The sequence below is a fragment of the Gavialis gangeticus genome, unplaced genomic scaffold, assembly GCF_001723915.1.
Source record: "Gavialis gangeticus isolate Ggan-Ray unplaced genomic scaffold, GavGan_comp1, whole genome shotgun sequence".
Taxonomy (NCBI): Eukaryota; Metazoa; Chordata; order Crocodylia; family Gavialidae; genus Gavialis; species Gavialis gangeticus.
The window spans coordinates 49836806-49849967 of NW_017729025.1; the positions used below are offsets into that span (position 1 = coordinate 49836806).

Genomic DNA, 13162 nt, shown 5'->3' on the forward strand with positions numbered 1-13162 from the left:
CACACACACACACACACACACACACACACACACACACACACACACACACACACACCATAGACGAAGAAGTCAGAGATTATTAAACACAGCACAGAAGAAGTCAGTCATAGAAAAAGAAGAAGAAGAAGAGATTATATATAGTTATTACTGTTATAGTTATACACACATACAGGCTAAACACAACACAGAAGAAGTCAGACAGAGATTATTAAACACAACACAGAAGTCAGTTAGAGATTATGAAACACAACACAGAAGAAGTCAGTCAGACATCAGAGGAGAAGAAGAAGAGATATTATTAGTTATTTACAGACACACACACATTTTCCAGCACAGGAAAGATTAATATGAAGCATGCTGGAAGGGCAGGTGCCAGGTCTTCTGGCAGGGGAGCGAAAGGGGCTAGAGGGGATAGGGGGAGAGCTAGAGCTGCAAGTCCCCTCCCCTCCCCCCTCAAACTTAGGTGCATCCTCTTTCCTGGCAGCCATGAATCTTCTGCTGCCAGTGGGAGCAAGGAGGTGGGAGCAGTACCTGCCCCTGCACCTGCACCACCAGAAATAGCCGGGATCTGGCCATGGTTGCCTGGGAACACCTGTTCTGTCCACCGACCAGTGTTCCAAGCAAGAGGGTATTCAGCATTGCTGGGAATGTTGTGACATCCCACTGCACCTCCTTGGATCCTGGATTGGTGGAGCAGCTGATGTTCTTGAAAGTGAACCTCCTGCTGCTGGGATTCTGCAAGCTCTACCTGCAGATGGAGTGAATGCCACCTTCCTCAATCTGTCCACATCTATTTCCATTTTTTTTAAACCAGTTCATGCCCTGCTCTCTGAGATAGAGTTAGCACCCACTGCATCACGAGCCAGCAGGGGAAGAACATGTCCCTGCTGAACTCCCGTTCCAGGACAAACTTGGAGGTATGGGATGGAGCTGTGGGGAAGGAGGAGGCCCCAGGTCCTGGGCATGACCACTAAAACTGCACTCTGCCAGGGTCAGGAGGCCTGGTGGGACTGCAGCCCCAGGAAATGCCAGGACCGAGGATTCCCCTGGTGAAAGGTGGGTAGGAGCCACCATAACCTCCAGTCACCACACACAAGCACACAGTCCTAGGTGGGAAAAGCCCAGACCTATGATGTCTTTGACAGGCCTGAGGCTTGCTGGTTGCAGTGGAGTTGTGAGGCTCCAGGTGAGCTCAGCTTAGCTGCCGAGGATGCCAGCTTTTGGGTTGAAAAACCCTTTGTCAGGCTGAGGAAGCACCTCCAGTTTGTGTGTGTGCTGTTCCTGGATGGAAGAAATAGTAAAGAAGCCAGAGGCTGGCATGCAATACAGGCGAGAAAGCCAGTCAGTGAAAATGGAAATGGAGGCAGCAGGGGGTGAGAGAGATAAGCTGGGGTAGGGGAAAGGGGGATTCTTGCCTGGCTTTCTTGCCTGAATTGCATGTCAGCCTCTGGCTTCTTTACTATTCCTTCCATCCAGGAACAGTACACACACCAACTGCAGGTGTTTCCTCAGCCTGACAAAGGGTTTTTCAACCCTTTTTTTGCATACTTTTGACTGATCATAGTCATCTTTTGCAGATCCCTTAGCCATAGTCTGCAGACCCTCCAGGAGTCTGTGGATCACAGGTTGAAAACCACTGATCTATACTGCAGCAGTTTGTGAAAGGAAACAGGCTATTTCCTATTCCCATGGCTCTCAGCATGGCAAGGTGCAATTACAGTTGCCTACTGTGTACCTCAGGATAGTTACAAGTATGTCCATTATTGATCCCAGTGTAATTTGAATTGGCACAGAAAATGATTTGACTAATAATGACTGTATAAGACCCAAAGATATTCATATGCAGATTTGGGGGATAATCTCATGGTATTCAATGTCTGAAAAAGTAAATGGGAAATTAGTACCTTGTAGGATTTGGAAGCTTATTGGCAAACTAGTGTATGTGGAAGCAGTGTGGAGAAATAAAGGATTTAGTCTGATTTCAAGTGCAATCAAACGGTATCCAGATAAAATTCACTTCCCAGTGCCATGTACTCAAAGACACAAAGTAGTTTACATTGGCCATGTCTACATGAGATGTTTACTGCAGAGCTGCTTAATAAGCTCTGCAGTAAAGTCTCAGTGTCTATACATGCAGCCCTATAAGGCCACAGTAAACTAATAAACACTGCCATAGGATAGTATTTATAAACACAAGTACTATTCTATGGCAACATTATTTAGTGTGCTGCAACACATGTGGGGCTGGCTGGGGCATGAAGGTACTTCAGTGTAGGAGCTGCCAGCCAGCTAGCCTCACGCTGGAGCAACCTCATGCCTCGGCCAGCCACTCCACAGCATGGTGAGCCAGGTCAGAGCAGCCCTGGGCCAGTAGGCTGACCCCTGGGGCCCTCAGGCAGCTGGGACTACTCTGGGTTGGCTCACTATGCTGTGGTTCCAGGCACAAGTGTGAATGGGGTGGCTGGGAACAATAAACTCTGATGCAAACTGCACTGGAGTTTATTGTGTCACAGGAATTGCATGTGTAGATGTTCCCATTGAGCCTTAACAAATATTAGAATCCGGATCTAGCTAATTCATCATATAAATTTATAAGAACCATTTTGTAGACTGAGGGTATCTATAACTAGCTTTCCTCCCTAGTGATTTCAATTAAGGGTACAAGCAGTTTAGCTCCACCAGTAGTAGCATAGTCTATTTTACAACTCTATAGAAAAACAAAGCAGGTGCCATTGTACAAAGGATACTACTTAATCTCTAACACCTTGCATGCTTGTATAAGACATTGATCCAAAAAACAGCTATATCAGAAACAATATGGAAAAACAGCTATACTGGAAACATAATTTTAAAACTACACAGAAAACAAATCAGTCCTATGAAACCCTGACTCTGCTCCCAGTAAAGAGATTGGGAATTTTTCCATTTATTTTAATTGAAACTGAATCTGATCCATGATAACACAACAGAGGATAAGCATGCTTCACTTGTAGACATCACTTAGGACTCAGGCTCAGACTCAAAGATAAAATGTATACTCCAGACAGGATTCCTAGGGATAATGGCCGGCCTGTATATGGGAGCCCCAGAACTGCAGTGAATGTTATAAGTCAGAACTAAGGCACATAAGAAGAATGAAAGAAGGGACCAGAAAATTGAATGCAATGGGTCAAGAGAGAGGAATTCTGCCAGAACATTGAGGGTGGGCAGGATGTCTCTATAGAGGTATCTATCTATCCATTTGAGAGTTGACTTGGGCCAAAGCAATTAGTTTCTCCCTTCCATGAACACTGAATTCTCACATAAGGTTTTCTAAGAAAACAAATGTATTTTTAAAATTACACTATATATAAAGTTCAAACAGGAGCAGGAAGATCATTAAACAAAACAGAGTAGGCTATGAAATGGCTCCTTTTTAAACTGCTATGGTAACTTCAGCCTGCTATAACACACACTATAATAATTACCCAGTGTTATTTTAGCAGCAATACTTTCAAAATATTATGTAAAGGGAGAACATAAAATAAATGCACAGGACAAAAGATGCATTTACATCTTGACTAATCTTGCACTTTTGAAAGTAATTAAAGAAAAACCAACAGCAGTTAGTAAAAGTTAACAACTCTGAGGACTTTTGGAAGGAATTCAAGAAAATACTCACTTATAAATGGCTTTCCGTTACAGATGATATGAAACTGCCTAATTCTCTAGCTGTCTGTCTGGACATTCTGAGATTAAATTAGGGGTGTGCCATTGCTCTTACCTGCTTTAAAGAAACATGGTAACAAAACCCTATGGCACTAGAAAGCCATTTTTAATAACACTAAGAGAAAGCGCTCCCTCCATTTTACAAATGGGGAATTTGGGCGTAGAGAATTTAAATGCCTGGTCCAAGGCTGCACTATGAATTGCTGTCACAGATGAGATGAACACTCTGGGTCTCATTGCTCCTAATCCTATGCTCATTTTCCTTTAGTATCTGATGGAGATCACTCTGGAACAGCCTGCCATCGGAGGTGGTTCAAGCACCTACATTGAACACCTTCAAGAGCAAATTGGATGCTTATCTTGCTGGGATCCTATGACCCCAGCTGACTTCCTGCCCTTTGGGTGGGGGGCTGGATTTGATGATCTTCCGAGGTCCCTTCCAGCCCTAATGTCTATGAAATCTATGAAAATAAACTCAGAATAGGGCTGCATGTTGTACAGATCCCTTGGGCTTCCCCTCTACATGGCTAGGGACAGACATTCAAAAAGCCTGAGCCTGAACTGATTCAACCTTTGCAGGTTAGTCTAACCTGCCTAGGCTGAACTGGTTTCCAACCATTCAGACAATCGCTCTGGATTGAGGAATATCAGGCACATGCCTGCAGTGGCTCAGGCTGGAAGCCGGGGGGGGGGCATGAGAGCAGCCCTCCCTACTCTTCCACAGAGCTAGACTGAGGGGGGTGCGGCCAGGCCCCAGCAGAGCTCTGATTAGGGCGGGGTGTGAACTCCCACCCTGCCTGCAGTCTCAAGCTTTTTCCCGCTCCCTGCTCAAGGGGCAGGGGTGTTGCCAGCCTGCAGCCCCGGCCTAGCACTCTGAGGCAAGGAGGGGATGTACACTGCATGCATCTGTTGATGATACAGAACTTACTCTCTCTCCCCGTTTCTGTATACTGTCTGTAGCAAACTGACAGACAAGCAAGCTGTGGGGGGAGCTGATAACAGTGTTTATCACCCTTATCTCAGTGTTTATTGCCCCATTAAGAGAACAGAGACATTACCAGCTATCTGTTTATTCAGCACAGACCCACCATGTGGTCTTCTGGCTAATACAAAGACACCTCAGCAAAGGCAGAGGGAAAGGGGGAATTTGTGCTTAACAGAGTGGTGAGGGGGAGGGAGGGGAGCAAACAGCTCTTCTCAAATGTTTCCAAAGAAGGACATTAAGCTACCTGTTGATTAGCTCCAAAAAACTGTCTGCCTTTATCTCTCTCACAGCATGGACTGTAGCCAGCATGTGGTCTGCTACCTAATCCGGAAATGTTTGCTAAAGCAGAGGGATGGGGTGGGGGATAATCCCTGTTTAACAGGGAGAAGCCAGGCAGACACAGAGGGGAGGGGCTAGCCCTGCTGTGGAGCAGAGAGCCCCACACAGCCCAGAGAACATGCTGGGGTGCTGGGGGTGTCTGCTTTATCTTAAACTAGCAAGGGGTCTGGGACAGACATTGCATAAATCGGTTTGAGCCAAATCAGTTAACTCTGATACTACATTCAACCAGGTTTATCTCAAACCATTTTCAGCCATTTTCAAACTGGTTTATGTGCACTGAACATCTGTTCTGTTACAGGTTTAAACCAGTTTCCAATCATTTAACTGGTTTATGTGTAATGTCTGTTCCTAGCCCACAGGCTGCAGGCTCCCCAGGCTCTGCAGGCTGTGCTGTTCCACCCTCTGGGACAGGAGTGGGAAGCAGAAGTTGAAGGAGGAAGCTAAAGTCTGGAGGTCCTAGCTGCAGCAGAAGTAATGTGGGGAAATTACTGCTCAAGAGCCACTGGTGGACAGTCTAGACTTTGAATGTAAATAGCTCTCTCAGAAAACATACATTACAATAATATCTTCCATTTATTCTAAGCTTTGCATTACATTACTTTCTGTGGAAAGAGAATTTTTTTTTATGTCAGGAACCAAAATTCCCAAGAGGACCCTCTTTCTAATTAATATTTCTTGGGACTCAATAATGACCAGTCAGGTTCCCAAATTGAAGCAATTTGAAAGCAACATCAGAAAATAACCTCAGTTTCTCCATGGAACTTTTTATTCCCTGTCCCTGCGCCTACTTGATGGAAGCAGTGTAAGTCTGATTGACTATATCACTAGACATTGCACTAGGACTAGACATTGTACTGAAGAATACATTGGATGAAGCAATCCTGCAATGGCGGAGGTGGTGAAGGTGGATTAGATGGACACAGAGATCTTTTCTATTCCTAGTTTCTTGGAAGGTTAACCACAGCTCCATCTTGTGGTTCGTTTCCTCACCTCCAAGCAGCATGTGAAAGGCCTGGGGTGCTTGGAGATGACAGCTCTATTCACTACTTAGAAAATGTATTGTCTAGAAACACTGTTATTAAACAGGCATCTTCATTAAACAAAAAAAGAACTGTGGAATGGCAGTTGAGGGCTGGGGAAAGTAGGGCCTTGATATGTTACCTGCAACATTATGAACTGTATTCCAAATGAAGGAAGCTCTGTTATGGAAGCAGTGTGGCTTACAGTAACAGTGGTCAAGGACTTGGGAAACACTGGTTCTGTTCATGGGTCATCTTAGGAAAATCAGCATACCCAAAGGAAGGATTTTATTGTTGAAATAGGAAAATGACTATATAAACAAAGCAGGTATTTAAATATTTCCTCTAACTATATAAAAGAAAAGTGCAGGGGAAAAGGAGAAGAGGGACTGACTATACATCCCAAATGTGAAAAGCTGAAAAGCAGAAAGAAAGGAGCAGGAAAAAGAGTGTATACAAAAGATGAACTGTGCGGGACACAGCATCCAGAGAATCTTGCTTGCAAAAGGAAAAAAAAAAAAAAAAAACAGGAAAAAAAAATGAAGTGAGGAAATGAAAAAAATTAATGTAAGGAAAAAATGAATAACCATAAAATGGAGGTTGGAAAAGAATACAGCTGAAAAGTGGTGTCAGTGATAGAAGAAATACAGAAGAAGAAATTAAAGGTTTAGCACAAAAAGGGGGGAAATAATTTGTAAGTTATTCTGTATTTTACTTGGGGAAATAAGCTTGATTTTCACTGTACTTACATATGAGTGACTTTACTTAAACTGTAGAAGGAATGAGCCTCCAACCTGTGAAGTGTTGCATCTATGGAGATATAGCTAAACATCAGAAAAACAGAAAGAGAAACAAGTCATATGGCTGTGCAGGTGTTATGCCGTAACAACTAAAGCTCATTGTCTTTTTCTTTATTGTTTCTTCCCTTTTGCTCAGCTCCCAAGTTTTTTATTCCCCCTTGTTTTGTTTATTTTTACTTGTAATCTATACTGTATTGCTGCAGTATCTTGCACGATGAGTCCCTAAGCCTGTCTGGGTCTCTCACTTGCATATGAAACAAAACCTAAGAGTAGAGGTAAAGCAGAGAGATACTAAAAATATCAGGAAAGTAGCAAGAGTTAACAATGATGAGGGCACTAAATTTTACTTCAGCTTTCAGTCCCTCATTCACACACAGCAGATCTCAGAGGATAAGAAAAGAATCCTCTTGAGAGTTCTGGCACACACTTAAACCAAGCACTTTTTGCAGGTCTGGCAGAAAAACAAGTAAGAAGGGAAAAAAGACAGTTTATTGACTGTGCCTGTAATAAATCCTCTACACATGGAAAGCCAGATTGTAAAGGCAGTCCCTTTCAGAGCAGTATGGAGAGTAAATAACTTCCTTGTATAAATTTAAAGAGAAATGCTTTGGTTTCCATTTTTTGTGCCCAATAACGTGATAAAAGAAAATGAGGTCTGGCAGCAGAGTACCAAACCAGGAACACAAATTCCTGAATTTTGTTCTTATTTCTGCAGCTGCAAGACCTAGGCCCTAGGCAGACATTGCACTTAAGACATGATTAAATGGTTAATCATGTTTTAACATGTAAATTGGCCACATGTTCAGGGGATTAATGGCCCAATGAAACAGGAAACCAACTACAAAGTTATTACACAACACATGTGGAATAACTTTGTAAATGGTTTCTATTGCACCTGAAATTGAACCATGGGGCAGGGGCCACCTCAGGGCTTGAGCCCAGGAGCAGTCCCAACTGACTGACCATCAGCTGACAGGCCACCTGATGTCAGATTGGGAGGTCCCCAGGGCTGGAGCCCTGGGGCTGTCCCTGCCAACCGACAATCAGATGACTGGGACCTCTCCAGGACCGAACCCTTGATTGTTGTCTGGCAAGGATCAGCCAGGGCTCAAGCTCTGAGGCAGTCCCTGCTAGGTGATGGCAAATTAGGATGGCCCTGGAGTTCAAACCCCCATGGCTGTCCCAGTCAGCTGACTGCCGACTGGCAGGGGTACCCCGGGCTCGAATACCTGGGATACAAGCCCTGGGTCTGTTCCACTCTGCAATCAGCTGGCAGGGACAGCCCCAGGCTTCTAACCTCAAGGCTGTCCTCATCAGCTGATGGCAGACTGGAACACCCCTGGGGCATCCCTGCCGATCAACTGCAGATTGGGACTGTGCTGGGGCTTAAGCCTGGAGGACAGTCCTGATCCTGCTAACAATCCACAGATTGCCCGCTGGCTCTGGAGACCACAGAGGGATTCCAGCTGGCCCTGTGGGTTCCCAGAGCCAGCCAGTGTTGGGGAAGCCCAGGATCACAATCTAAGTCTCACCCTGCACTGGCAATATATTGCAATTTGGATCTGATCCCCAATCCAACAATTGCTCCTCCTGCCAAAAGGCATAATTGTTGGGACTGATCAGATCCCATTATGCCTTCAAGTGAACATCTGTCAGGGGCCTTAGACAAATAACTTTCTTTGCTTGTCTCCATCTCACCCCCTGCAAGGCTCTAACTACTTTGTACATGTATGAATAAAACTGCAACATAAGAATTAGGCAGACAAGGTTAGTTGAGTCAATCTGATATCTTTTATTAGACCAACTCAAATAGTTGGAAAAATTCTTCTTTGCAAGATTTCAGGTATAAATACCCTACATCAGGCTGAGGAAGCACCTGCAGTTGGTCTGTGGTCTTCCTGAATGGAATGAATAGTAAAGAAGCCAGAGGCTGGTATGCGTGCAAAAAAGCCAGTCAGTGACAATGTAAATTGTGGGGTCAATGGATGAAAGACAGTGAAAGACAGGTTGGGGGTGGGGAGGGGAATTAACGTAGCTGGTAAATAGTGGAGAGGTACCTGGGAAGTCAGATGTTAGGCAGGTTATGATGTGTCATAAATCCATGTAGGAGAAACCAAACAACATAAATCTATGTAGGCGAAATCAAAAAACAACTGCGTACCAGAATGAATGCACACCGAAAAGCTATCAAAGACAAAAATACCCAATTACCCCAGGTGCACACTTCTCACAAGACAACCACTCTCTCTCCAATCTCTCAGTTCTAATCCTCAAAGGGAATTTACAAAACATTTTTCATAGGTGAGCCTATGAACTTCACTTCATAAATCTACTGGATACAAAAAACCACTAAACATAGACATTGGATTTATGGCACATTATAACCTGCCTGTCATCTGATAACCCCAGGTAAGCTGTCTGCATTTGACCAGCTACATTCTATCACCAGTTCAACACTCCCCCTTTCCCCCCCTCACCTACCTGTCTCACACTTATTGTCTCCCATTCCCTCTGATCCTCACTGCCACGCATCTGTATTTTTACAGACCTGCATTTTGCATTTTGGCTTCTGTTCCACCCAGGAGAGTGCATAAAACACCAGCAGACTCCCCCTATGCCTGAAGAACAGTGTTTGTGCCCAAAAACTTGCAAAGAACAGTTTTTCCAACTATTATGTTGGTCTAATAAAAGATATCACATCTAATCAAAGAACCTTGTTTGCCTATGTCCTTAGACCAACACAACTACAACCAACAACCCTAGATTATTATAGGACATTTAATCTGGGGTGGGAAAAGTAATAGCCATAATATCCACAATACACAGCTATTTCTCTGGAGAAGCTAATACTGTTATATAACTAGCACGTTCGGTTGAATGTTGGCTAGTAAGCCTTTAAGCAATGAGTGCCAGATCCTGCCTAGGCTGAGGATTATTTAGGGAGTTTGGAGGCCAAGTATGTGTGTATAACTATACTTTTTTGTGATTTCTTAGTTGGTCTAATAAAAGGTATTGTCTCTGAATCAAGAGTTCTAGAGGTTTGTATTTCAAGTTATACAAATGACTTACGATACATCTTAGTATCCTCCTGATGCTTGTGTAGGCTAGTTTCCAGTGTGCTCAGATGGAACAAGCTGAAAGGGTCTTTAAGGCCCATGGCAGATATTTCATTTTAAGAGCAATTATTTTAATTGACTAATACACTGTAACATGCCACACCTTCAAGCAATTTAAGCCTAATAACAATAAACAAAAATGGTGAGGAAGACAAAGATGTTACTTGTTAAATGTAGAATATCTTTGCAGGTCATTTGTATTGTGCTTTAATTTGAACATGTGGCATGTTACACATAGGCTGATGCAAAAATCTAGAACTCCTGGTTCAGAAATGATACCTTTTATTAGACCAACTGAGAAATTGCAAAAAAAAAAAAAATCTTTTTGTGCAGAAAAAGATATTTTTTTTGCAATTTTTTTTTGCAATTTCTCAGTTGGTCTAATAAAAGGTATCATTACTGAACCAAGAGTTCTAGATTTTTTCATTTCTTTTGTCTCAGACCAACATGGCTACCAAATACATCCCTGAAACATAGAATAATAATGTTTGGCTACATCCTCCAGCATTCCAGGGTGGACTGTTCTCTTCCCCCCTACTCCTTCCTGCAAGTGGACTATCTGATTTACCTCTTCCCTGTGCTAGGCACAGCGAATGATGTGTTGGGTAGAGGAAAAACCCATACACAAAAGCACTTCATAAGGTGCTTGGGAGAGTTTGATCCCTGTTGCTCCTGCTCTCCCTGACCCTTAGCCCTAGAAAAGCTCTGTGCAAGGGTCAGAAGAGCAGGTCCTTCACCCAGGGGGAGCTCAAGTAGTGAGGTCAGAGCTCACTTTTCATTAGCTGCATAGCCCTTGCCAGCAGCTCTCTAGTTCCTCTTGCTGGTGAATGTTGACAGAACAAGTACCCGCGGTGCTTTTTACTCTCAGGATAGCTTGTCCTGTGAATTTAAAGCAAGTCACACATAGCAACAGTTTCTATATCAATCAGTATGGCCTGTAGTCTGATGGCAATAACACCTGTCAGGGGCTAAATTATAACATGCCATGTGTGCAAGCAATTTATCGTGGGATAAAATGTCAAACCAATCACAAAGATGTTTCACATGTTTGTGCCTGTTGTGTATACTGTTTTAAACTGAATGCATGGCATATGTCCCTCCCCGACTGTATTATATTAAGGTCTCCCAGGGGCCTAATTTGCACAGATTGCAAATAGGTCCAGGAAGCTGGAAAACAGCTCAAAGTAATAGCAAGAAGGATGGTTATGATGGGTGGAACTACCTTTTAATAGCAAGCTGTAAATGTAAACAATGCCATAAACTCATGCATTTACTATTATTACTGTATATACTTGAATCTAAGATGAAATTATTTTCCCCATTCAACATGGGAAAAACAACAAGCTGGGGATTGGGGTTGGAGTTAGAGCCTCAGCCCCTGTCCCCCTCCTCCCCCTCCCACCACCTGTACACTACTTTCTGCTCCTCCTGGTCTGTGCTTCAGGCACTACTTAAATTCCCTTTCCAGCTCCAGCTTCAGCTGAGACCCCCCGACCAGCTAGGGGCAGGAAGCACAGAGTATGTGTTGCCTCTGACCCCAGCCTGGTGATACAGCAGCAGTGGCAGCTCTCATCCTGGCTCCAGGCCATGGCGGGTGCAGGCACTAGGGTGGAGGGAGGGGCAGCAGCAAGAGAGGAGGTCCAGCTATTTAACTCCTCTGCTTCCTTCTCCCTTTGCTGCTGCTTGCCCTGCTGCAGTGGTTGGGGGGATGAATTTAAGAAACTATTCAAAAATGATATCTAGACATGGAAAATTATAACAAATTTATAAATTTGCCATGTCTAGAGTCTAATTATTGGGTGGGGGTCGTCGTAAATTCAGAGTCATCTTGGATTCAGGCAAAGATGACAATTGGTAATGGCTGATATGTTTAACCACAAGCAGTGCAGGTTAAAAGTCATAGAAAGCCTTGACTACAACTCTTTCACTATAAATTGCGGTCTAATGAGGGTACAGATTTGTGTTTTATGGACTCTTTAATGTGCAAATAAAGAGTACAGTTCTCACCCTTAATTACTAATACAGCAGTCTTATGTAACTACAGCTTTTGCAATTTGATAGGTTGAGAGGCTGTTACACATGAGGAGAGTTTTGGGGTGCTGTAAAGAAATTATGACTCTTTTGATCATTTTAGTAAAATGTAAATAATCTAAAACTTACATTCTGGAGATATTGGGGAGATCAGAAAATGCTTCACTTGGAATTGTTCTTAGATGAGTCTCCATAAGTCTCCTACAGAAAAAGTTTGTCAGTTAATATTCTTCAATAAGAATTGCAGTTTAACATAAATTCAACCTGAGTGTACATAGGGGGTAGAGATGTGAAGAAAAGCTGTTGTTATCTGAATGTAGTTACTTGGAGAAATGACAACAATTTTTAAAAGACCTTTCAAATGCAGACGAAAGGTGTGGCATTCAGTTTGGTTAAACACTTTTACACCAGGTGTATGCTTTTTCTTTGCTCAGTGTTTGAAAAAACAAACAAACCAAGAGCCTGAAGTTAAGACAAGCAGTATAAAAACCATGTTATTGTGTAGGGGTAAATTACAAGTCTCTTTTGTTAAAAAAGGTTTCTTGGCAGGATTAAACCTACATGAGGAGAGTGTACTGAATATCTGGCAGACCATAAAGCACCATCAAGATGTTTTATTCTTGCATTTTACAGTAAAGAGTTCTCAGAAAAATCTAATCAAATTAGAATTAAAAACAAAAGACTACAAAGAAAAAGCCTTCTCTTCCTTCTTGGCTTTCTGTTTACAAGATTTCAGTTTTCCACAGTATGAAACTAAACTTTTATTTGCCTATTGTACTATATGCAACATGGAGTAGATTCCATAAGTTTCTCCAACAATGTGTGTGTGTGTGTGTGTGTGTGTGTGTGTGTGTGTGTGGACAGAGAGAATAAGCAATTTAAATCATTAATAGAGCCTATAGCTAGCAGCATAGGGAAACATATTTGACTTCTTCCAGCACTGGAACACAAGGTGACAAAGCCAGCACCAATGGAAGAGTTTTTCTGAAGTAAGACATTCTATTAAATTTACACTTGCAAAATACTAGTGTAAATGGGGCATTTCCAAATGCACTGGGGAATACATGTGTGTTCCCCAGTGCATTTGGAAATGCCCCATTTACACTAGTAACAACTTCAAATATACAACTTCAAATATAATTTAGAACATAGCTCGTACAA

The 13162-nt window shown here is 42.9% G+C and overlaps 1 protein-coding gene across 1 annotated transcript in view; it reads right to left on the minus strand.

Annotated features, from left to right (window-relative positions):
* TSHR (thyroid stimulating hormone receptor) overlaps window positions 1–12198 on the minus strand; it is a 103398-nt gene extending 91200 nt beyond the window's left edge. Inside the window, exons 1-2 of the mRNA XM_019518699.1 lie at window positions 12131–12198; window positions 6804–6878 (exon numbers count right to left, since the gene is read on the minus strand). Coding sequence (XP_019374244.1) covers window positions 6804–6878; window positions 12131–12195 — 140 coding nt within the window. The 5' untranslated portion in view covers window positions 12196–12198. The remainder of the gene's footprint in view (window positions 1–6803; window positions 6879–12130) is intronic.
* Window positions 12199–13162: the final 964 nt, after the last annotated feature.